The sequence below is a fragment of the Plutella xylostella genome, chromosome 17 (assembly GCF_932276165.1).
Source record: "Plutella xylostella chromosome 17, ilPluXylo3.1, whole genome shotgun sequence".
In the NCBI taxonomy this organism is placed as follows: Eukaryota; Metazoa; Arthropoda; class Insecta; order Lepidoptera; family Plutellidae; genus Plutella; species Plutella xylostella.
The window spans coordinates 10,286,537-10,312,770 of NC_063997.1; the positions used below are offsets into that span (position 1 = coordinate 10,286,537).

The 26,234-nt window shown below is 38.6% G+C and overlaps 2 protein-coding genes across 2 annotated transcripts; one reads left to right on the forward strand and one right to left on the reverse strand.

Annotated features, from left to right (window-relative positions):
* The first annotated feature begins 1,684 nt into the window (after positions 1-1,684).
* Positions 1,685-2,984, forward strand: LOC105390408 (inositol monophosphatase 1). The gene has a single exon (XM_011561708.3). It carries the CDS (start codon positions 1,847-1,849, stop codon positions 2,666-2,668), a length of 822 nt encoding a protein of 273 aa, XP_011560010.3. The 5' UTR covers positions 1,685-1,846; the 3' UTR covers positions 2,669-2,984.
* Positions 2,985-3,297: 313 nt separating this feature from the next.
* Positions 3,298-12,431, reverse strand: LOC105390427 (peroxidasin). Its single transcript, XM_048626923.1, has 11 exons — positions 12,340-12,431; positions 11,508-11,642; positions 10,777-11,116; positions 10,466-10,685; positions 7,652-7,829; positions 7,078-7,205; positions 6,759-6,941; positions 6,329-6,656; positions 6,120-6,251; positions 4,329-6,008; positions 3,298-4,239 (listed from the first exon to the last, which is right to left on the reverse strand). The coding sequence occupies exons 1-11, from the start codon at positions 12,429-12,431 to the stop codon at positions 4,083-4,085; spliced, it is 3,573 nt and encodes a 1,190-aa protein (XP_048482880.1). The 3' UTR covers positions 3,298-4,082.
* Between the last annotated feature and the right edge of the window lie 13,803 nt (positions 12,432-26,234).

Genomic DNA, 26,234 nt, shown 5'->3' on the forward strand with positions numbered 1-26,234 from the left:
TTATATGGCAAATAGAGATCGGACATTAAACTATGGCGACGAAACATCTACAACTGATGAGAGAAATAATGATGATTCTACGCAAAGTTCAGTGCTATCAGATAAAAGCCTAGATCAAAACCAATTTGAAGATCTTCTGTTGAACTCGGAACAAGAAGAAACTGCCAATTTGATGGAATCGATACCACCACCTTCTAAGAAGAAAAGAAGTGACTTAACAGAGTTACTGCAACTTCATCGAGAAAACCAAAAACGACACCAACAACAACGCATTGAATTAAAGGAAATGCTAAGTAGTGCAAAAGATGATTATGATGAAATAGACCACTTTTTCTTGTCGCTGGCGAAAACCACTAAGAAATTTCCCGGTTACTTACAAGCACGAGTAAAAAGAAGTTGTTTCAACGCAGTAGCAGATGCCGAAGATTCGCATCTCTATAGTCAGCATACCTATGGTTATTACACAAACACTGGTGAATCAAGCTCACAACAAAATATTAGCAATTCCCAACAGTTTGAGATGATACCGCCACAGACACTGCCTTTTTCTGAACCGCAAAGCATTCAAGAAAATACGAACAATTTAACAGAATCAGCACCGACAAAATCTTAACTAATTTTAAAATTTGAAACGTTGATTTATCTCTATTTTCTTTAATATTTCTAAAGTATTCTTAGTGTTAAATAAATGATAAAAAAGCTGTATTATTAATGACTGATTATTAAACTGTACTTACTTTAAACAAACCGCTAATCTTTCCTTAGAACTGATACATTTTCTGTAGTGAGTATCTTCCTTCTTGATATATGGTTCGATCAAATTATGTAATGATTCAAATGTACTTCTTGTCACTCTGTAAGAATTCTGGAACGTCTCATCGTCAGCTGTTTGGAATAGTGTAAAGAATTCTGAGTGTATTGAGTGATATTTAATATGATTTCGTAACCAGAATCTATGTTTTCTTCGTCGGAGTAAAAAGCTGAACAACAATTCATCTTCCTCCATGAGTTCTTCTTCGCACATTGCGAGATACAAAATAACTTTTTGCTTCCACGATGGCATGTCTACTTTCAGTGAAAAACGCGGGCATACTGTAGGTCTGCTCTGCACATACATAGCTACACCACTCGCGATGGTCCATAGCACATATCCATAGCACGCATCCATAGCACACATCCATAGCACGCATCCATAGCACACATCCATAGCACGCATCATTCCATACAAAAAACATATCTTAGTTGTATCCGTTTCCACCAGTGCTAAGCTATGTGCACCAATTAATATGATTGGTGGATATCAAACGCATCCATAGCATCGTAGCATAGCACATCTCTGGTGGAAAAGCACCCTAAGGCTGTCGGTATACCTAGCATGGAGCTCACGATGCGCAAGACAAGACGAGGGAAACGACACAACCCTCCTTCCTACATTGAGTATGAACTTGGTATGTATGGTCCCCCGAGCCCGCCTTGTTCTATTTCTATATTCCTACCATGGATCCTACACATAATGCTACACATGCAGAAACAATAGTGGTATGTAGAAGTGGCATAGAAGTGAAAAGAAGGCTCGAAGAAGGGTACCTACGTGAGGGTAGGAGTACAAAAAAAAATACGCACAGATTAGAGATCCTTCCATTCTTTGTCATTGTCAAATCAAATGTCAACCAAACTTCAATGTCAAAATAGAAACTGTCACTGTCACTCAGTTTCAGAATTCAATTATGAAAAATTAATTTGTTGGTGTTTTCCTGTAAAAGTATTAACATTTTCTTATATTACGTGTAATACCTAGTGTAACCGTCATTATTTGGTGAAATCCTAACCAAACACTTACCACAGAATGGGCGATTCCATAGACGAGTACTTCGAGGTAGCACTGGATCTGGTCAAGACCGCCGGAAACCTTATAAATGATCATGTAAGTGGATGTAAAACCTTCGAATTGAAGTCTTGTGATATCGATTTAGTCACAGAAATAGACAAGAAGGTAGAAGACACTCTAATAGGTGGCTTATCTAAGAAGTTTCCAACACACAAGTTCATCGGCGAAGAAACAGTGTCCGCAGGCGGCAAGTGCGAGCTGACGGACGAGCCGACGTGGGTCATCGACCCTGTGGACGGCACCATGAACTTCGTCCACGGGTTCCCTCACAGCTGCATCTCTCTTGGCTTGCTCATCAACAAGGAGTCAGTGGTCGGTATCATCTACAATCCAATCCTTAACCAGTTGTTCACTGCGCAGAAAGGTAAAGGAGCATTCTGCAACGGCCGACAGATCCATGTGTCTCAAACCAAGGAAATCAGTAAGGCTCTAGTAACCACAGAAACTGGCACAAGCAGGGATGAGGAGAAACAGAAGGTTGTGTTTCAAAATCTTCAAGTAATGATTGCCAAAGGGCACGGTATCAGATGCTTGGGATCTGCAGCGTTGAACATGGCCATGGTGGCACTGGGAGGAGCTGATGCCAACTATGAGTTTGGTATTCATGCGTGGGACATAGCTGCTGGGGACATCCTGGTACGGGAGGCGGGTGGTGTCTGCATCGACCCTGCGGGTGGACCATTTGATGTGCTGTCACGCAGAGTCCTCTGTGCAAGCACACCTGAATTGGCTGCTGAGATGGCAAAAGTGTTAGTTCAATTCTACCCTGAAAGGGATTAAATTTTCACCAAAGAATTATTTATGGGTTATCTTATTCAGATTAAATGTAGATTTGTATGCTGCTGTATCTTTCATGACAAGTTAGTGAATGTATTTATTATATCTGAATCTCTTAATAAGAAGTAGAAACTATGGGTATACTTTATGGGTATGATTCAGTGAAACAATTAATCTCTGTTGTTATACAATTTATTGAATCACAGAAAAATATTTAAAGTTTTATGTGATAATGTATCTTACAAAATGTTTACCTATATTACATAGGAATTTATGTACTTAAATATTTAAGTAAATTACATGTATTTATTCTAAAAACTACTTTCTTTATTTATGTTGTCCTTAGTTATTCAGTCTAGTCTAGTCTTTAAATCTAAAATAACTTAGGTTTTTAGTCATAAGTTGGTGGTTTTCTTCTAGTCTAATAAGGTAAGTTTTATATTAGATCAAAATTATTTTCAGATTCAGTGAAAGTATTTTTTATATCTAAATACTTGAGTAGTCATCAATAGGAGATACATACTACAGTATACATTATTGTTAAGTAAGTAATAAAATTGTGGAATATTTCGACTATAAAAACATATTTTAAATAGTCTTATCTCCTATTTGTAAAATCAGAATTTTCCAAGTTAAAAGTCAATAGTCAATTTGTTTGTAATCAGTCGTTTTTTTTGTTCCATTGTCTAGTCAGTCACATCCACATCACATATCTCGACAGCACCCAGCTCTGCAGTAAACAGAGCAAGCATTGTTGTTTCCTTCAGGACGATAAGGCGGTCACGACATAGTTGTTCATTCATTGAAATTATATGTTTATAGTGTAGCTACATATGTATCCTTCATGGTAGGTATTCTGAAGTCAGTCAAGTCAAGTCAAGTCAACTGTGTAAAGTTTTATTAATGAGTCAAAGTTTCAAAGTAGGTTTCAAGTCGTTTTATCAAAATTTCTGGTCATTTTACTACAGTCATTAATAATATTTAGGTAGGTTATACAATTAAGTTATACATAACGTATAGGGTGTCGGTGTATAGTAACACATTTTCAACTATGTTGTTTATTGTCATGTCTTGTTCTAAGTCACGTCATTTTGTCTTGTTTTGTTAGCAGCACCATAGCCCGCTGGGCGTTAACGCATCAAGTTGCATGTCTAACCAATATCGTTGTTTGAGTATCATGTATCATAAAATCAAGCTTTACCTTACCTATCCTATTGTCTGACAAGAAACTCGATGTATTAATCGTTGCGGGGCATAGTTGTGCTCTACGTACGTATCAAAGTAATGAAGTCGTCAAAGTCGTGAGTCAAAGTCGTCGAGTCTTCGAAAGTCTAAGTCATTTTCATATACCTACTTACAATATTATACGTATCAATATTATGAGAAATCACAAAATTTGCTAAAGTTTTCAGTCAGTCTACGCTCTTCCTCGGCGTCTTTTCTTGAGCTTCCTCAACTTCATGGGCCTTGGTATTTCCTTCAAGGAGTAGGGGTCTGTCTGAGCGGTGGGCATCACGTGAGGCAGGCCATCTTGTAGCTCGACGTCTTCTTCGTAAACAGCCCACTGCGTTGGACTGAAAGTTTACAAAATTATGTTAAAAAGCTGAAATCTATAAACTCTACTTTCCATCGATTAATTTTTTATTAAGATTGGGTCTCTTACCTATTCTCACTGGGCATAACTTGGAATGCTACTGATGGTGTCTTTGCTGTGCTTTGTTGTGGCTTCTTTCGTTTGGCAGCCAATGAAGATTTGGCCCCTTGCGCGTCTTCTAGTAGCGCCAGTTTGTCCAACGATGTCCTTTCTTGCACATCCAAGTACGAGGGCCAACCGGGGCTGTTGTAATTCTCTTTCAAAATTTGCTCCTCGTCTACAGCTAGAGTTTTGTCAGTCAAAGTCGAGTCAGCGGTAGGATATTTATGCAATACATTTCTTACATAGTAATATTTGTCATTTGTACCGTCAGTATTTGGTATCGGTTCCTCTTCTTTTCTAGTCGATCTTTGTAAGTTATAAGGTTTAGTCGCAGATTCATAGTGGAAGAAAGTCGATAGTTTCATAGAATTGTCTGAGTCTTTATTAGAGTTAGGTCCAGATTTATCAATGTTATAAGTCGAAAAGTCTCTGCTAATGTTAGAGTCGTTAGTTTTGTCACTATCACTGCCCTTGTCAGAGGGCATCGTAGCGTCAGTATTTTCTTTAGTCAGTGGTTGGTCATGTTTAGTCAAGTCACCTTTATAAGTCCCAACGTAACCAAAAGTCACAAGTTTATGTAAATTGTCTGTAGTACTAAATAAGTCTTTTGTCTTGTCAGTATTTTCGTCATTAGATCTAGCAGACGAATGATTGTCATCGCTATTAGTCGTATATCTGTGAGGTCTTTGTCGAAAGTCAGAGTCTGGAGTCAGTGGTATGTCGTCTTGTCGATTGTAATAGTAAGGGTTGTTCGGTCGTCTGTAAGTGTCGTCGTACGTCTGATAGGTAACTTTAACCACGTCTCTGTCAGTGTAAGTTCGTCTAGTCGTCCGCTCGGGTCGTCGGGTCGTCCGTTCAGGTCGTCGCCAAGATTGTGTAGGTCTTGGGACATAGTTAATTAAATAAGTGTATTTGTCAATGTTCTCTGTCACAGCTATAGGTCTATTGTAAGTGGGTCTGTTGTGTGAATTGGACAAGGAACTCGGGCGCTTGTGGGATAAGTTATTGATAACTACAGATTGTACGCTCTGTGTGTCATCGTCGTCGTCATAGTCGTCATTGTATTGTGATTTAGTCATAGTCGGTCTGTTTCGTCCATCGTCAATTCTGTCTACATTGTCAAATCGTTTACTCTTGTTCTTAAAGTCAAGTTTATCGTCAATTTTCTGTACAGTCCCTTTATGTTTATGAGTCATGTTTGTTTTATCTGTTTCAGTCGTGTTTAGCCTATTAGTAATAGTCGTATTTGTAAAAGCTAATGTCGGTTTAGTTTTTCTTTTACTAGCTTTGTCTGTCATGTTCGTTATTGGTTTTTGAGTTGTTGGTTGTTTTGTTGTAGTTAGTGAAGGTGTTGTTGAAGTCTTAGTTATTTCAATATCCCTATCGTCAGCGTTGTCGTCAGACTTCCGAATGTCATTGTTAGAGTTAGAGTCAATTTCTATCCATGGGGATAGGTCAAAATTATTAAGTATTCCATTGGAACAGGATATTCTTTGGTTTTCAGGGCTGTTGGGGGATAGGAAGACAAAAGGTTGGATGTTGTCTATGTTATCAAGAGTCCTGCATAATACTTGTGCAAAAGTTATTCTTCTTATTTGCTGCAATTGAGCTGGAGTAAATGACGAATCTAAACCTCCATTTTCATACCTGAAAAAGAATAAAAATCTGTTTTATTTTATAACAATTAAATATATAACATAATTATGTAATAAGTATAAAAACTATACAACAACCAAATTAATATGTATAATGTCTCACCAAAATCTGTCTCCTTTGCGCAGATTTGAGAATTGTTGGGCGATGATGCAGGCAAACGTTGGCCCCACCAATCCTCCGACGACCGGCCTCTCTGCCATCCCTCCAGTGAACAAGTCAATATCGTCTACATTTCTGTAACATTTTAAAATTAATATTAGTTCCTCCACATTGCTAGTTTCACAGTTTTTGTTAGCTGATATAGCACTAACCTATAAATTGCCTGTAGTTTCCTAACAGTTCTTGCTGGTATGACCCTAAAAAGGTCCTCAAACTCAGTTATTTGAGTCAAGCCACATGGTTCTCTAAAAGCGGTGTATGGTGGGACTCCATGGTCCCTTCCTCTTTGAATATTAATTGCGGCAAGGTCCATTCCAAAGTCAAATTGTGGGGTTTGAAAGAGGTGATTGGTTAATTCCTCTGTTATGAACTCATCTCGTTTCTGGCTGGGCTGGTTCATCATTCCTAGAAGGAGGCGGTCCACAGCACCCATGCTCCAAATGTTAGAAGGGTTAGTCAATTCGTTATGGAGGGACACATCTGAAAACAAGATTATCCGTTTTAGGTAGGTACTTACTAACGTGGTATGTTTTGGTTGCAAAATTAAAGTCTATTCGAAATGTAGGTATGTAAGGTACTCACTGTTGTTGATTGGCCTGTGAAAGCGGTCATATCGCACCATTGATGGCTGAACTAAACTATGTCCGAATCTGAAAGCAGCTGATCCAAAAGAACTAGCTGGACTTGGATTTATCTTCGGGTTGTAGTTCTTGTAAAAACCTTTCTTTTGGGGGTCCAAATCAAAGAGTCGCATCACATCCACACCTGCAATAAAATAATTATTTTAAAAGTAGTTATAGCCGAAAATAGCGAGCCGGATGTAGCTCTATCAGACATGAATCGCTTACATTGGTAAGGAAATATCAGGCTAATAAAAATAACATGTACGGGTATGGCTTACCTAATACAATCGGCAGGAACTCCTTATAAGTGATGTGTTGCACCATAGCTCCGACAATTTTGCGAGTTTCTTGGTAAATTTTCTCATCGCTCCATTGCGGATTTAGATGTGCTAGCTCCTGGGCCATCCTAAAAAGTAAATATTTGATTTAATAAAAGGTTGCATAAAATGTGGCTTATATTGACTTGAAATAAAATTAGGAAGCTGCTCCTCTTAGGTAGGTACCTACTGTACCATCTTCTATCGTAGGTTGGCTATCACCCCTTGCGGACAGGTCTTCCTTACCCTGTATTTCCCCTTGCAGTATCAATTTCATGAGGGTATGTTTGTCATTGCGCACGATATGACCTAAGTACTGCAGCTTACTTTTCTTAGCTAGTTACCTAATACATACTAAGTGCCAATTTCTCCATAGTCGGTTATCTAACCGACAGGGATTGATTTATAAATTAAACGTCATCGCCATATAAAATTCATGACAGATGTGTCAAAAGTCAACCACTACTCCCTGGTTATGTTCTAACCGACTATGGAGAAATTGACACTAATAAGTATTAAATAATCAATCGCTTACCTGTTGTGCTGCCTTAGCCACAGTATATGAGCAGCCACCAAGCCGGGGTGCTCGTTGACCCTGGCGTCTCCGGACTTGAAGCAGTCGGTGGAGACTGCACCGCCGCGGCAGAGCTCGTCGCGGCGCTCCGGCGGCAGGATCGGGCGGCGCTGCTGCACGCGACCGTATTGGAGCATTCCTGCATGGAGACCAGACAGGGATGATAGTGATGCTTATTTCAGTTGTGAAATGACTTAGTGAAATTAGTACATGTACCTCATGAAGTTCCATTTATCCAAGTTTCACTGTAACTATAGTCAACTTCCAAGATATTACTTATTTTCTTTTGTAGATTTTATAATAATATGCTTAGGCTTAATTTCACAACATTCGGTTAGGTTAAAAATACCTCGGTTTGGTTACATGTTGGACCGTTAAAGTTAGTGAGTGTCCCACCATGCTAAATCACGGGGTTAACTCCCTTGATCGGGTGATAAACTTGATTGCTGCTGTGGGGTTCCGCTAAGACTTGGTTACACAGGGGTATAATCGTGACAGTTCTGACATTGCGAAAAAGAGACGCTTAGCTACATTAAGCGTAAGAAAGAAACGTTAAGCTGTAAATATTTTTTGTCCTTTTTGCTGTGGCGCCTGTTTACGTCAGTTCTCTGTGCCAAACAATGAAACAAATGAAAAATCTGTGCCAAACAAAGGCTGACAGTTACAACAAAATTTTCTAAATGCTATTTATTTTTGATTTGCTAGTGATTTGTGGGTGTTTATTAAGTTTATTAGACTATTATCATCACTTAACGAGTGTGTGACATGGGTGGGTGGATTTTGTTCGGTTGTATAGAGCAAATTGAACGAAAACACGATGGAATGATGGATGAGATATATTTTCACATGTAAGTAGATACTATCAAGTTTAACAAGCTTACATTCATCATAGTACTATCTATTGGCTCGATTTTAATATAAAACGATACTAATTTTAATACTGTAAGGTCTTTTAGTATCAGTTTTAAGTAAAAATTACGAGGTACCATATCATAACAAATCACATGGTGTTGCAAGTTATTGAAAATTTATTTTACCCACAAATATTATAGTATGCAAAGAAAATACTAGAAATTGTAACGGACTCGGGTTGGGTTTACAAATGGGGCGCACGAATTCGGTTTTTGTGAAGATTGTATTTTGTAGAAGTCATTCTCCTCTTTCAAATGAGGTGCCTCTCATTGTGAGGAAACGTTCGTTTCGTTTTTTTCTTCTATGTGTGATTTCTTCTGTATAATATAAAGTTTATTGTATTGATACGAAATGCGTGTTTCCTTTAAAAAAAACCCCATCACATATTTGGCCCACGATTATAATGCTCATGCTCATCCATTTATCTCTGCTTCATAGGTTTCCGACAGAAAAAAATATATCAAGAAAATGGATAGACATTACCGGTCGCACAAATTGGGAACCAAAGAAACATACAAAAATTGTGTTCGGCACATTACAACAAGAGGATTGTTTCGATTGGACGAAGACAATGAATCATACAATCCACTCAGTTTGTGTATATTAAATAATTATATTGAAATCAAATAAGTATGAGTAAAGTTTTTTTTCTTATATCGTCGGTTGACAGGAAAAACTCACTAAGACTGATTTTTCAATATTCAGATAAATGTTATCTGGGTAATACAAACATTGAGAAACATTGAGACGCAACAGCAAAATTATTTCCCAGCAAAACTTTTATCTGGCTATTGAAAAATTAGCCTTTAGTGTCCTTTTCCTATCAACCGACGATATACTCAAGTTTTGTTTTTGTTATTATGATAAGTTAAATTTCCCCATATTTAGGTTTAATTTTTTTGTCGGCAACATCTATGGTTTGAGTGAGAAAGAGAATGGTGCACACGGCGATTGCCAGTCTAATGCTTGGTTAAGACCGGTAACCAGGCAACGGGTTGTTTATATGTCACTCATTCTGTCAAGATTCAAGATGGAAAAATGAACAGAGCCTTTGATAAACAATATACGCACTAGATGTTGTGTGACATAAAAAATGAAGCGAAATACTGTCTGGGTTTTATATAATGTCAAACCGAGATAAAAGTTTTAATTTAATGTCCTAACCTAACTTGGAACCGCAATATAGAAACACAAATTGATGGCCCTACCTGGAAATCGAACCCGGGATCCCTGGGTGATGAAGCTGAGCTTCTACCACTAGACCACAGAGGTAGATATAAGAAGTTAAACCTAATGACTTAATGAGAACTATTGAATTAAGTGAAAAATCTACTAACAAAATATTTTAAAATAAGACCTTACTTAGAAATTGAGGTGTTATTTGTTGAGTCCTTTCTTTTGCACTGACACTCCATCTAGTTCGTTGTATTGTTTTTCAAAGGCCATGGCGTAATGATATTATTTTCAATGACGGATGTCAAAAAACAACCTCGATAGAAATAGTAACCATGGCAACCTCAAAACCAAAAAGTTTGGTTGTTTGAGGTTGTTTGACATTATAGAGACATAGACACCAATTTTAATGAATATGACAGAATATTGAATGAAGTGTGAGTGAATGATTCACATAATGCTTGATTTATGAATGGTCTATTAGATTTTCGTCATGGGACTCATCCAATTAACAAGGGTAATAATCCTTAAACGCGTCGTCAACAAATCCGTTATTGAGACTGTAACTAACAGAATAATGAGAAACCAGGTCTTAGGCTTACTGAAACCTTAATTTAGTTAAACGGGAAAATTACTCGTAACATAATCAAAGCCTATCACGTTTATTCTTATTCTTATAACTTCGCTCACCGTTCCGAAACAGCCTCAGCTTGTCCGACTTCCTCGCCGAGCTCCCATACAGCGGCGACGCGTCGATGTACGCCGACACCTGGTTGAGCTGCTCGCGCCAGCCCAGCGCGCAGTCGTCTCTGGGCGCCGGAGACGACCGCACGAAGTCCAGGCACCGCACCCCGCGCGGCCCGTAGAACGGGTCTGATGCTGGCACCGCTATTGGCAAGCATTCTGGGTGCTGGGAAAGGAGAAAGAAGTCATCTCGATTTGTTAGACCAGAATACACATGTCAGATAATTTTATCTTACGGGAATGGTGATTCCACTTACCATAAACTCTTTCGGAACAAAATCCCTCCCTCCGTCTTTACAGCACCGCGGCACAGAGCCGTTGAACCCACGGGACTGAGAGGACGAAGTGACGTCATGGTCCAAGAACTGCCCCCACTGCATGAGCAGATGCGTGATGCCAGGCGCTTCGATGTTCTGGTCCTCGTGTATGAGAGAGCTGATCTCCCGCGCTGAGGGTAGCTGGGAGCCGGAGACGGAGCGCCGGGGAGCTTGGAGACCGTCGGAGTAGACCGGCGTCAGGAACCGCTGCACGGGAGTCATGGTGGAGCCCCAGCGCGGGCGGTTCAGGTTGTTGCATGTTCCGTCGTGGGTTCGGTATCTGTTTATGAAGATAAGACGCATTTTAATACCTATAAGCTAGAGCTTGGCTAAGAAGTGATGCTAGGTAAGTGGCTTATACATATGTAATCTTCTCAGGTACCTAAGTATGGTTACCTAGTTAAGATCTCCTTACCCGATATTGATGCTTTATCAATACGGTAGGTATAACTCGCGAGACGCGACTGATCACGTGAGTGTAGATTTATACAGCGAAAAGCGGGTGGCTTGCTTGCGAGTCACGTCTGAATTCCCTTTGGGGATTACAATCGTGAGCAGTGTATAGTGTATGTATACTATATGTACCTATGTATAATGAGGAGTTGAATATTACTGCAGAACATAAGAATCGACATTCACTCGCAACAAACTAGTTCAGTTAAAGTGCTCACCTCTTCGAGGCCGGAGGACACTTGGGCGCGCCGCGGATGGGGCAGTGCTGCATGAGCGCCGACTGGCGCAGCGCGCTGACGCTGGGGAACTGCGTCTCATCCGTGCGACCCTCGAGGCCATCGGGGCGGCTGGCGCTGGGGACAACAATTGTAGTTACTACTCGTGCGAATTAACTGTGCACCTGGCCAGCAAGAACCAGGGGTCACACCGGGTACGCAAAAGCTAGTTAATATGACCTCTGGTTTTTGTCCCTCAGGGTACAGTTATTTCGCACAAGTTGTAGATATGGGTCCACGACCCACACTAGGCCAGCGTGGTGGACTAGGCCTAAAAACCTTTCTTCGTTGGAATGGGACCCGTGCCGTGATGGTTGTGATGATGATGGGTAACTTAGTAACAGTAAGTGGTTGTGTAGAAGAGAGGATTAAGGTTGTATTTATTTATTAATATTTTAATATACAATCAGGTGGACTGTATGATAAGCGCTTTCATGGAGGTTCAAAAATACCTATAGGTACACTTAAAATACCAAAGTCTGCTGTAAAACACTAGACTTGTTGTTCGACACCAGTCCAACATTTTTAATATTTGCATGTGCAATCAATCTAGGTACTCCTTTTCGTACGGTAGTTAAATATTACTTTGACAAGATATCAGTTGTTGTCAGTCTTCGTCGTGTTGTTCTGCCGTTGTAATTCGGCACGGTCGTAGGTAATAATTATCGGAATTATAGTGATTTTCGAAAATATCGATTAAATATTACCAGCTGCCATTAGGCATTGTATTTGTTGAATATATTATAAACAGACGAAGTTAAATTTGTGAGTGCACCTCAAGATTCCTTCGGATTTCTTATTCGAGTGGGCCTCCGCGCCGAGTTCTGCCAGGATTTTCGAGTTGCGTAGGTGAGCAAAACCTATCATATTTATCTATTTCTTATTAAGTATATCATATCACACATTTGTGAAACTCAAATACCTAGAAAAGTCGGAATGTAGCAAGCTACACAATGGACAGCATTTCAAAAAACTAAAGCTGCTATAAATCGAAAACCATTTCGAGATTTAGTTCTAAAGGCCACAAAAAAAATGTTTTTGTATTTTTTGGATGTATAATTTTCGAGAAAATCATGAAATAGTAAAAAAGTGCTGATGACGTCATGCATCAGGTGCGATGCGTTTTGATGATCAAAGCCTATAGATTTAAAAACAAAGTAACTGTCACTTTCATTTTTGATTGACGTTGACGTTTTATCGTGACGTTGTTGTTTATTTGGGTCATTTTCATAAATTCTGTTCTGACACTTTCTGTCATTTTTTTTATTTATCATATAAAATGGTTAGTACGTATTAAGAGATGACCTCTATATAATATGTCCCAGAGCATGCCACCGCCCACACAGCTGAAAAAATGGTTCTGCATATTTTTTTAACATGATAAGTATAATCAGAAATATCAATGTCATTTGAAAATGACCCATTTGTTGGTTGGCATGTAAACAAAGTTTAAATGTCACTTGTCAGTGTCCTTTATGTTTTTTTTCAAGACTAAGGCAATAGACAAAAATAAAAATTGAGCCTAATATGTAACGTCACTTCCGGTTTTTAAATAATTAACTTTAAAGTTAAAAATAACATGCAAAAATTAATGTATATACAAAATAAAAAAATACGGATCCTCTAAATTTTTATTAACTTTTCGAATAGCTAATAAAAATATAGGGTAAAGAAAATGAAATGTTGTCCATTACGGTTTAAATGGGATCGTAAAATTACCCTACAACTGAAAGAAGAGTGAAAACCATAGTTAACCTATGAAGAATATTATGAGTGACATTCGAACGCAACATAATTTTAACCTCACCAAGTGTTTTTTTACTAAGTTATTCACCGGGAAAGTGGAAAGTAAACGATGTTGTTTCTGTATTTGCATTTTACCGGAAACGCGTTATGCATCAGAGGTTACTGTTATAGTAGCGTGAACTTGACTTCCGGTCAAGGAAACCGCTTTTTGTTCATATACCTAGGCATCATATAGTTCTTACTGCAGCATAGGTGTCGTATACCCATCTACATAATTACCATATAACGAATTTACAAGTACAGGACCACAAGACAAGACCTATCCAACTGCAACGTGGAGTGAGACAGGGGGATGTGATATCTCCGAAACTGTTCACCAATGCATTGGAAGATGTCTTTAAGACGTTGGACTGGAAAGGACATGGCATATGTATAAATGGCGAGTACATGTCACACCTCCGCTTCGCGGACGACATCGTTATTATGGCAGAATCTCTGCAGGAACTCAGCTGGATGCTAAGTGGCCTAAATGCTGCTTCCCGACGTGTTGGCCTCGGTATGAACTTGGACAAGACGAATGTCATGTACAATGCTCACATCAAACCGGAGCCGGTCGCCGTTGGTGAGGCAACAATCGAAGTTGTGCAAGAATATGTCTACCTCGGCTAGGCAGAAGCAACTTCGACAAGGAGGCTGCAAGGCGCATCCAACTGGGTTGGGCTGCATTCGGGAAACTTCGTCACATATTCTCCTCGGCCATTCCTCAGAGCCTGAAGACAAAAGTCTTCAACCAGTGCGTCCTGCCAGTGATGACGTATGGTGCAGAGACGTGGACACTGACGGTAGGACTGGTCCACCGATTTAAAGTCGCTCAGCGTGCTATGGAGAGAGCTATGCTTGGGGTTTCTCTGATGGATCGTATCAGAAATGAGGTTATCCGTCAGAGGACTAAGGTTACCGACATAGCTGTCAAAATATGCAAGCTGAAGTGGCAGTGGGCTGGTCATATCTGCCGAAGAACCGATAACCGTTGGGGTAGACGAGTTCTCGAGTGGAGACCACGAACAGGCAAACGCAGCGTGGGACGCCCTCCTGCCCGCTGGACTGACGACCTTAGGCGGGTGGCGGGTAGTGGTTGGATGAGGAAGGCCGAGGACCGAGTGTTGTGGCGCTCCTTGGGAGAGGCCTATGTCCAGCAGTGGATGATTATTGGCTGATGATGATGAATTTACAATATATATATATATATATTTTTTTGGTTAATTTAATTATTACTTAAGTTCTTACTTACTTAGCTGTTTTTGAAAGTAACTGTATTTTTGTTTTTTTTTTGCTGTGTGTCAAATAAATGATTTCTATTCTATTCTATTCTATTTCTAATTAATATTTAGACTTAAGGGCCCGTACAAGGTGACGTGCCGCGCCAATTTTGGGTTTTCAATGCTCTTCACACAGCACACGCAGTGACACGCACACATGTAAGTTTGCACAGTGGGTCGATAAACTTTTACTCGCCAACTTTATTGACAATTATTTTCAAGTAGTGATTTGAGAGTAAGTTTAATTTTTAATTACACTGGTAAGCACCAGGAAAGAGTAGAAATTAATAGGGGTGCCACTTTTCTCCATACTCGGAACCCGATTACATTTCTAAACAAATGTGGTATTTACTTGTAGAAAGGTAACTACAGGTATTAAAGTGTAGATAATAAGTTATACTAAGGGTATACTAAGCCGAAAGGGGATGACTCAAGGGGTCATTCTGAACAACTTTAGTTCTACGAGTTTTGCAAAAACGCGAAAAAAAAAATTCGTTTTCCATTGTAAAAAGTCACGTGTCAACAAAGTTTCTATGATAAAGGTTTTTTTTGGTTAATTTTTAAAACTCGTAGAACAAAAGTTCAGAATCAGTCTCACTTGTTTTAACCCGACTGCCAAACGAGGAGAGTAATGTTTTTTGATTGTATGTATGTATGTTTGTAAGTATATTTTTTGGTGGCAGAATAATATTTTTTCATATTTTTAGAGTTTCGTACCTCAAAAGGAAAAAAGCAACCGTTATAAGATCTCTTTGTTGTCCGTCTGTCTGACTGACTGTCTGTCACTGCCCTTTTTCTCAGAAACGGGTAAAGATATCAAGCTGATATTTCGCATAGATATGAGGAGTACCCAAAAAAATTGGGGTACTCCCTCTCCCATACAAGTAAATTGGGGCTGATATTTTTTCCGGTTATTTTGATGGTGTAGGTAGGGTATCGTTGAATAGGTCTTTTAATATAATAGGTATAAAAAAAGGTTAAAATATAATTATTTGGCTTTTACCCTTAAATTTGGGGACCACACCATAGACAAATCCTAATTTAAAAAATGATTTCAATAGATGGCGTGATTTTATGTTGGGTTACTCAGAATAAGAAGTGATGATATCTCAGAATAATAATGGTTAATGGTGCTATTCCGCTGAGCATCGAAACCGGTGGGACGCTAATGAAAAGTGGTCATGGAAATGCACCAGGGTAGACCCTGCTCCTAGAACAAGGCATGAGTTTGTGATTTGTGTGCGTGAAAAGCGAGGATGGAAACTTTGAATATTTTCTTGATTTTTTTATTATTGATGCAATAACATATAATTAGTATTATTCTGAGTTACCCACCGAAGTCACCCCGTGGCAGGTTGACTAGATAGGTACTTTTGCAAATCACGCCATATATCGTTGTTTTTATTAGTGGCTACTGTCTATAGAAGAAATTCCGTCATTGACAATTTTACGTTACGAATGAATTTGGTAAACCCAGTAAACCTAACTAATCCAGAGGAAACCTAAAATATCTTTCTCTCTTTGAAAAACATACTTAATAGCCCAAACTCGATTCTATTCTATTCTCTGTGGGGGTGTAAGTACCTGCACCTGGCTCTCTCGAGTGGAACCTTTGTGCATATCCCCAAGGTCTAAACTGCCTTCCTAAGCTTGAACCATTTCCCACCACGCTGGTCCACTGCGGGTTGGTGGGTTCACATATCTAGATGTGCTAAATCTAGATATGCAGGTTTCCTCACGATGTTTTCCTTCACCGTTAGAGCGATGGTATACATTGTACTTAAGTTAAAAGAACTCATTGGTACATGTCAGCGCCGTGATTCGAACCCGCATCTCTTGCGTGAGAAGGGGGCGCTTACCCGACTGAGCTACCACCGCGCCCAAACTCGATGCTTTTAGCTATTAAATCTTTGAAATAAAATTCAGTCACCTCCGTGTTACTGCCCTCATCAGATCCTCACGAGACCATGCCTCAACCAGCACCATGAGACTGTGTTTTTGAATCCTAACCTAATCTTCCTACGTATTGTCATCACTTAGATCCATTCACTATATTCCTGCTCCTCATCCCAGGGCCGTGGGGAGGCACGTCAGCTTTTTAAAGACATCAGCAGCAGACTAATAGAAGTCTCAAGGGACCCTAGGGCTGGCACTTACCTATCACAAAGGCTAAGCATCGCTATATAGCGGGGTAACGCGGCCAGCGTCTTGGGTACCCTACCCGACAGTGGCAGCGATCTGGCCAGCATCTTCTTTTTAGTTTAATTTTAATTTTATATTAGTGAGTTTTAGTTAGGCATTAATAATTATAATTTAATCAAGAAGTACCATGGACTTAACTAATAAAAAACATTATCATTTAATTTATTGAATATAGTATAAGAATTATGCTTCCTCAATTTCAAATCAAATTATGTTGGTGTCATAAAAGTTGAAAAAGTGCAATGACAACCAATGTGCAGTGATTTTGTGTCTGTACACAATTAGATCGCGAGCTGTCAGTGCCGCCTAAACCGACGTGACCCTTCTTTGGAGGCCACCGGCCGACTGAGTCAAACGTCGCTTGTGTTTATGATTTTATAACACAGAAAGCCGCCATAGATATTTGTATGAAGATTTGAGGGAAAAAAATTGCTCAAGTTTGGGATTAATTTACACAAAATAGGTGTGTGTTTATTAAAAAACAAGGTATTTAGCGCCTAGTCCAAGCATTTATCTTTATAATTTGATAAGAATCATATGAAAATTCTTGATAATTACGACACAGTTGTTACAATACGGGAGTGTGATTTACTGGTTTTTCGTAATTAATTTACAGTTATCCATAAGCATTTGCTTAAATTCGAATGATTCAGCACCTAGCTAGACTCTTCGGCTACCTGTGTGATTTTTTTCAAGGCTGTAGAGCATCATTTACTACATAATTCTATGACAATGCCAACCCTCGATTGCCTATTGCAGACCCTTAAGTAATCATAGGTCACTTTCACTTCGGCCCTTTGCTCCCCAGCGGAGATTGGGAATAGGTAAGTAAGTAATCATAGGTCAGTTAGGTCGACACATAGGTACCTACCTACATAGGGCGCATAGGGTCACTAACGACTAAATTATAATTAAGATGTGGTTAATTATAGAGGTAGTTCCGTTAAAATGGACATCCGAAGGATAGTGACATAACTCGTTATTCTAAACTTTTAAATATTTCAGAATATTTATTTTATTTGTTTTGTAGAAACTTTGTGGGTTACGTATTTTGTTACTATGAGGAGTAGATTTTTTTCTAACTAATAAATTACTATTAAATCCAAGCCTAATAATAATAATCAACTAACGTTAAACATTTAAACACCCATTTAAACCCTTCATTAAAAACTAAAAGTAGCACATTTTTTTAACGGCAAAGCCGATTTTGATAAAATATGCCTAGGAACACTCGGGGTAACATTATCAATGAAAAAACTGATCAAAAATCGGTTTCGCCGTTTGGGACTTAAGCTACCAAAGACAGATTCACAAACACGCAGACACGTTAAACTTATAACACCACTCTTTTTGCATCGTGGGTTAAAACAGCCGAATAATATCCAAGTATAGGCGTCTACTTCGAACACCCACACCGCATATCGCCTCAATCAGCTGACCTCAGTGAAAGCGAAAATAACACTTTCATCACTCTCTTATACTCGTATCGTAAATAAAACTGTTATAATGGCTTGACGTTATGTGATATAATGGTCATTACTATGTGATCACGGAATATTTTGCGGCTATCGTGATGTGATATCAGCTTTGGTCTATCGGTAAGTTGATAGAATCTACGAGTAGTTAAGTATGTAAAAAGAAAGTTATAAATAGTACTTACTTAGGTAAGTGCTTAGAGAAATTATTGTGTGGGTGACAGTTTGGTATTTTTGGTATTACCTAACTTTGATATCTGTCTCCACTAAACTAGATAAGAGAAGTGGATGTAGCTTTACGGGGCAGTATCAAATATAAAAAAAATATACCTACAGGGTGTCACGTGCGTAACTATGGATCAAACAAAAGGGAGTAACTCGGGTAGGTACTCTATGAAAAACTTTAGTTCTACGATCCTTGGAAACTTCAGAAATAAAAATTACAAGTTATACGTGACTAACAATATGGTTAAGTAACCTATTAAAATAACATAATATAATAATATAAACCTGCGTGTAATCCCTGTTGGGGTACGCAGCGGGGCATTGGTTCGGTCGGAGTTGTTTTACAAGTGGAAAAGTGCATAAAGTGCTTAACTGTGCCCGCTAATTAATGAATTTTCTAAGTAACTAAAACTTTTATTTCAGCTAATTGGGCCCGTTCAAATATTAGGTATGGCACTTTAATTCTAACTCAAGTTTATATAGCAACTCAAAGTGTGGTTTAAAAATTATACAAACCTGCTATCTCCACTCCAATCTCTAATAGTTCCACTTGTCAAGTCATAATTATCACGGTCACGTCATAATCCACTGTCATGTCATTATCAACTATGTCAAGTCATAATTAGCACTGTCAAGTCATAACCAACACTGTCAAGTCATAATCATCACTGTCAAGTCATACAAAAATGGCATCCCATTCGTCGCATTGTCACCGCAGTCAAGTCACAGCTCCGTAAAGACGTGTCAGAGTCAAAAGTCATAGCTGGCCAGTCAGAGCGCAGTTAGAAAAATAAAAGTTTGAATTTGGAAGCGTTTTCCGCGCGCGTTTTTCTTTTGGCGCGATGTCGGGGCGCGTGGCTTCGCGCCATACTGCCACAGCTCAACTGCTTGCGGGGGAAAGCCGCTCAGGCTCAAATACTACCACTTCTCTTCGTCTTCCAGTGGCGATGGAAGCGCGTTGGTAAACAGCAGGTGCAACAATACGCTTGTGTCTTAAACTCGTGACGAATCAATCGATTGCAATTAGCCCGGCAATAAAGCCGTTAGCCATTGCGTTTGGCTTTCAATGCTTTTATTGGCGTTTAAATCGGCTTTTATACAGGAGTTTAGTCTACTTTTGAAGTTTTTTGTAAAGTTTTGCTATACTTACAGTCTAAGCACAGGTTACTATTACTAAATAATGCTTTTAAGTTAGACTGAGCGCACCGTAAATAGTATTATTATCAAATGTTTCCTATTGTAAAGCATGTTAAATAAAGTTTTAGTACTTATATTATTAGTTCCTCCTGTTTGAATCGTTTAATCCAAGGTATAAACTTGCTACTCACATTGAAGTTAAAGGAAAATAAACGAGATCGAATCTATTTCGTTTAAATAATGTCTGTGTTTATACCTAAGTAAGATTTAGAAGGTAAGTATCTATGTAGTAACAGATATTTCGCAAAAGTCTGATTCCTTCTTTGAGCTCCGATCAAGTGTTGTAAATGTACGTTTGCTATTGAGCCGTGGCAAGGTCTGGTAGTCAGGGAACCTATCGCGAAGTAACATTTACGAAGTAATTAGTGTCAAATTCAATTTGTCAATCTGAAAATCGTTGTCAAAACTTTGCGATAGGGAGCCTAGCTCGGTGTCAGAGCGTAGGTAGGTTGAAACAAAACTTGAAATTTTAATTTAAATACGTAAATAAAGAGATCATAAATTGTAGAAAATCTTACTTTATTATTAGCATTATTATGTTGTTGTATATTATTAGTAGAGGACTTATATCATTTTTTGGTAGAATGTAAACAATATAATTCGGACAGAGCAATGTTATTTCGAAAACTTCGAGTCAATCTAATTGACGTTGGTGCATTTCAGACTATCCTTTCAAATCCATGTTCTATTGAGGCCAAAATATTGTATAGTTATGTAAAATATTGTTTAGACTTAAGACAACCATAGTTTAGCATTTATTTAAATAGTGTATGTCTCGATGAGACTGACATGGTCACAGTTTATTGTAAGTGACCTAAGTCTCTTTAATAAATAAAGATTAAAAAAAAAATAAAAAAAAAATGTTGTTGTTTTTCCATCTCGGGACCATGGGGTCCCGGACATTTGGAAGGCGTGCATGGGGCCGAAGCCAACATGTAGAGGCCCTTTTGACAACATTAATCTATATGAAATGTGACACTAACCGACGATTTTCCCTGTGAAAACTATAGAAGTAAACCCAAGGAAAACCCCCGGTTAGTGCAGGACTATTGTAGGATATAGAGAAAACTAATACAGGGTTATGGAGTGGGGTGCTAAATGGACTGGGTAACTGGGACTATGGAAGGACTATGGCCCCTGCTCGACCTATATGTTTCACACACCGATAAAAAGGCAGGGGGTGACTCGCACACACATTAAATGGGCCCCTCAAGACAGTCGCTAGCACATAACAGTGTCGTAGCAATAAGGGGGCAACATGGCATGAGGTGCTGAGGGTGGAGAGGTATACCAAGGCTCTCAGAGCAATCGCGGATGCCGGTCAAGACCCCTACAAGCACTTACTGGATATACTTCCTTCCCCCGAGCATTTCTGCTCTAGCGGTACACCACTCAAGCCAGCCAATGAAGGCAAGCAAGAGGTGGGAGATTCTGTTCCTCGTCAGTGTTCACTCTGGACAACCAATAAAGGTAAGCCAGAGATGAGGAACAGGGGTTCTCCCCGGCATCGGGTGGGTGGGGTCGCTAATGCCCAACAGCTCGCCACAAGCTGCCCTGCCGCTGCATTATTATTATTATTGAATGAACAATCCTAAAAATACTAGAAATACCTATATTGTATACTATGTACTTATGTCTACTTTCATTTATTTTATGATACTTCATCGGCCTTCGTCGAGAACAGACGTACATGGCAAATAAATAAATTAAATAATCGCTTGCAAAGTCGTGAACTAGATTTGTTAAATGTGTTAAAAAATAATGTCTCTTGACATAAGTGCACTATAGACAATAAAATGAGTGCGTCGACGCCTCGCAGCCCGCCGGCTGCGCCTGCAGCCGCGCCCTCTGCTCCGCAGCCAGTGACGAGTCCACGCAGGGAATGTGCCCAGATACTGTCCACTCCAGAGATCCAGGACTACATGAACAGGATTGACTGTTGTTTAAACGCTATCTGTGCTATTGCTACCGAGGGAAAACTAAATACTGACCAAAAAATCAGAATCCACAATTTATGCAGGAAAGTAGGAAGTGAGACCTCACATATAGCGGTTCTGTACCAGGCTTTGGGGCAGAACACTAGACAAGCCTATACCGCACTGGACGCAGTTCAAGATAAAAATAACTTGTCCCAAAAACTCGAAGACCTTAAGTGCATTATAAGTGAAGCCCCAAAAACTCATCCCGGAACCTCCACTTTCGCCGATATCCTGAAAAAAGGCCCATTGCCCCATATCCAGCCCAACCACTCAAGTTCCATAGCTATCTACCCTAGTGACAGAAATAAATCAAGTGAAGACACTAAATCTCTAGTCCAGACAATTATTAGCCCCAACGACATGAAGCTGCATGTCACGGGGTTACGAAAGACGAGAAATGGAGGTGTCATCATCAGCACTGACACGAAGGAGGATATCGAGAAGTTAAAACAGTCGAAGCAGTTGGAGACCTCTGGTCTTACCATCGATGAGCCCCATAAACGCAAACCCAGAGTTGCTATCATAGGAGTTCCTGTGAAGATGCAGGATTCAGACGTCTTCAACTACCTCTACCACCAAAACCTCGCCGACAAACTCCAGGATACTACACAAGAGTCCTTTATGAACAGCATTAAATTAAGCCATAAATCTGGTAAGAGAGATGCTAAGACCTGCAATTTTATCATCGAAGTTCCAGCACTGATACGCAACGCCCTCATATCCCAAGGAAGAGTATTTCTTAACTGGTCATCCTGCCCTGTAAAAGATTTCACAATTGTGACCAGGTGCTACAAGTGCCAGCAGTATGGCCACGCGGCCAAGTCGTGCCGGGAGACGGTCGCTACGTGCGGCCACTGCGGGGAGAGAGGCCACGTGCAGAGTGAATGCACCAAAAAAGCTGAGCCGCCAAAATGTGCAACCTGCCTCCACTTCAACAAGCCCTGCAATCACAAGACGGGGGATGCCGAATGCCCAGCTAAGGTTATAGCCCAAAAACGTTACATTGCGTCAATTAATTATGAAGACGTCTGAAGGCGCCTCTTATTAAGTAGTCAAAATTTTTACTTATTCATGTGTAATATTATATACTGTCTTATATCTTAATTTAATGAACTAGATTATTTCTACATAGGTATTAGAACTCACGGAACTGTCCTACTAACGATAACAATTAACCCGTACCTAAGCTAATTTACTCATAAACAATTATTAAACTAAATCTAGACAGACTTGAGGAAGAATTTTATAATGTACCTACTTAATACCTATCGATCTTGACCCACTTTACTAATAAATGATGATACGGTCACCTCTGCACGTTGTACATATTATACAATTATTCAGCAAACAATTTTATTTCTACTTTGCACATTCTTTTTTTACATAACTTTGCCTTGTAAACTTATTTATAAGATGTTTAGTAACTAAGATTATTTAATTAGATGCTTAAGTTCTTCTATGTAAGATCTATTTAATCTGAAACACAGGAAAAACTCTGTTATTTCCTAGTTCAGAGCAGTATTTCACCTACCTTTAGCATTAAGATTTGACCTATTTTTAAAATACTACCTATAGTTTTCTGAATAAATATTATTCTTATTCTTATTCTTATTCTTATTTGTAAGCATACATACTTACCAGCTACGTGCAACGTGCATATACAGTATGTTAACATGTGGTTATACTTGAACCTTTATTGAATTACTACCAGATTGTGGTCTAGCTTTTCTCAGGCTGGTTTCAGTGTATTATGTACTTATATAACTACTCATAGGTTGCTGTACAATCGAGAGCTACGAGCTTTTCTGTATTTTAGATGTGTCAGAATAGAATTTACTGGTTTGAAAATGAATTTGGAAAAAAATATGTAAGTTTAAGTATTACAGTTAATTATTTAATAACAAGAGTTTAAAAATGTTCAAGTACTTATAATGTAAATAATCGTGAATAAATACATGAAATTGGATAAATAAAGAAGGGAAATTTCCCTACGAAAGAACTGAAGTCGACCCAAAGCTTTCGCTACGCGACGTGAGAGCGCTTTCCAGTGTCTACAAGTACCTACACTGCAGTTTCTAAACGAAATAATGGCACTGCTGCTACCGCAAGTATCACCTTTACTATCATCGCCATAAGAGATAGGTGATATGTCTTTTGTATGTAATTGGTGTGAGAACGACCTTGCAATAGGCGGGGGCAATAAGTTTGGTGCGTCTGAAACTACTATGTTACAAATAAAACGTTATGTTTCCCCACGATATGGTATAGTAGATAATGCTGTTAAAAATGAATTTAATCATTAAATTTATGACGACAATGTAGTTGTTATAAATAATTGTAGGTATATTAATAAAAATAAAAGCTTAGGGTGTCCGCAAACTTCGTAAAAAAAAATAATTAGGTTTTTGCCATAAAACATGACATTTTCAATTAGATCAGTTTCATACAGCCGCTTAACAAAACTAAACCCACGTTTAGTTCTACATACATCATTCACTGGGTGTTTCCTATAATTATTTAACATAATTCTAATAACTCTGTAACTGTAACTAGAGAAAAACTAGTGCTAGAGAAAAACGCATGTCTATCGAAAAACTATCATGTTCATGTATAGAGTTATAGTCAGTGTAGTCACGCACCACTACATTATTTAAACAAAATTATCCATTTCTTATAGAGGAAGCGTTGAAACTAGCAGTAAGAGGTACGCTTTAGCGGTGACTGATCATCATTGATCAATGATTTACATTATTAATTTATGTTTTATAGAACAAACAACACACATATACCGTTGTTTATAAAGTGATTCAAGTAATATAGGTTAGACCATTGAAACGGTTAACTGGGCGTTAGAAGCTTAGCGGAATGATTTTGTTTTTTTGTTACAATATGTGCCTGGTTAGTTACCTGATTTATTATTTTAAAATTGATGATAAATGTGTAGACGGTTAATTTAGTTTGGTAATACACTCGCGAGCAATGAAGACGTTCCACCTACAAAGCCGACAGCAAGTGGTCCCAATTTGGCACTAACACGTAGTCTACTTAAGAAAAAAAATCATAAAAAATATACGAACACATAAAACAATTTATCTTTATTTTAATTAATAACATAATATAAGTGGGTAGGTATTTAAGAATGTTAGATAACAATACATAATGTGCACTAGCACGTAATTTTGCAGATCCTATCTTCAGCTCATATTGTTCTGAAGCTAGCGTTAGGCATTCGTAAAGAATGAAAAGAAAGTTAAATGGTAACCAGGTATAAGTAATACTTTTAATAGCTAACTCTTTTGTTCAAGTTTCATTGACCTGACAAAGCATAGGTACTAACGTCTTTTAAATAATACTCGTATTTAATATAGTTTTTTTTCATCAAACGTAAAGTTGTTGAATTAGCTTAAATGCCTCTTACCGGCATTATGTTGAATAATGGGATACCCTGATTAAACTTAACATAAGAACCAGCATACAAATAAAAAAATGTACATAAAATCTGAAGAAGATGACGACTTTCACGCAGCATATTATCAAAGATAGGTGCCAATAACCAACACAATGGTGGATAATAGAGCTGTATACTCCAGGCAAGCGCCATTGTTAGTCATCATATAAAGAGAAATCTAAAGTTTTACTACACTTTTATTACACGAAATGTGTCTTAATAAGTTCATATCGAAACAGGGCTTGATAAAAAAGAGTATTGTTATTGATCTAAATGATATTCTATTCTATTATATTCTTGCTATTTAAGCTCTAAACTACTAAAATAATAGTTCTACGTAGTCCTTAAAACGTTTTATGAACTGATGTTGATAAATTTTGAGTGGGCATGGATGGACTAATAATGGAGCCTAAATAAATAAAAATGTCACAATTTTCTTGTCTGGTGTTATTAACTCTGTTTAAATCATAACACGTCTTTTTGGATACTTCAGTAAAATAATAAACTTCCTTCTAAATCGGAAGCTTGAGCTAAGCCCCAGGATATAAAGCAGATGTCTATAATTTGTCTTTTAAGTTGACTAACTATTCGTATCCGGCGAAACTATAGCCAACGGCCTTAGCCGCTTCACAGCGCAAATATTATTACACCTATTTATTACCAGCTATTTACCCACCGATTCTGTACTCAAATAACTCTTATATTAACACCACTAAAGAGTACTAAAGACTGTTTTAACTCGTGGCTAGTGGGCGGTATAATCGCAGTTATTACGAGCGTCCATTGGTTGAATATTATGCGTCTGCGCATAACGTCACTTTCACTGCGAGCCGTGAACTTGCGCCTTCCGTCATACCACGGACCGTATTGTGTCGTACGCCAATTACACGATACATGGTTCTGGGTGTAGCTCTTGAGGTCTTTGACTTGTATATTGCCATTGTGGTGTATTGGTATATAAAAGTACGGTCAATACACACTATATTGACCGTAAACTTTCTATTCAGGCAGAATTCAAAATCACACACCACAGTTTCAGGAATCTCTTAATAGGACTTTAAATTCTTTGAACCTTTTTG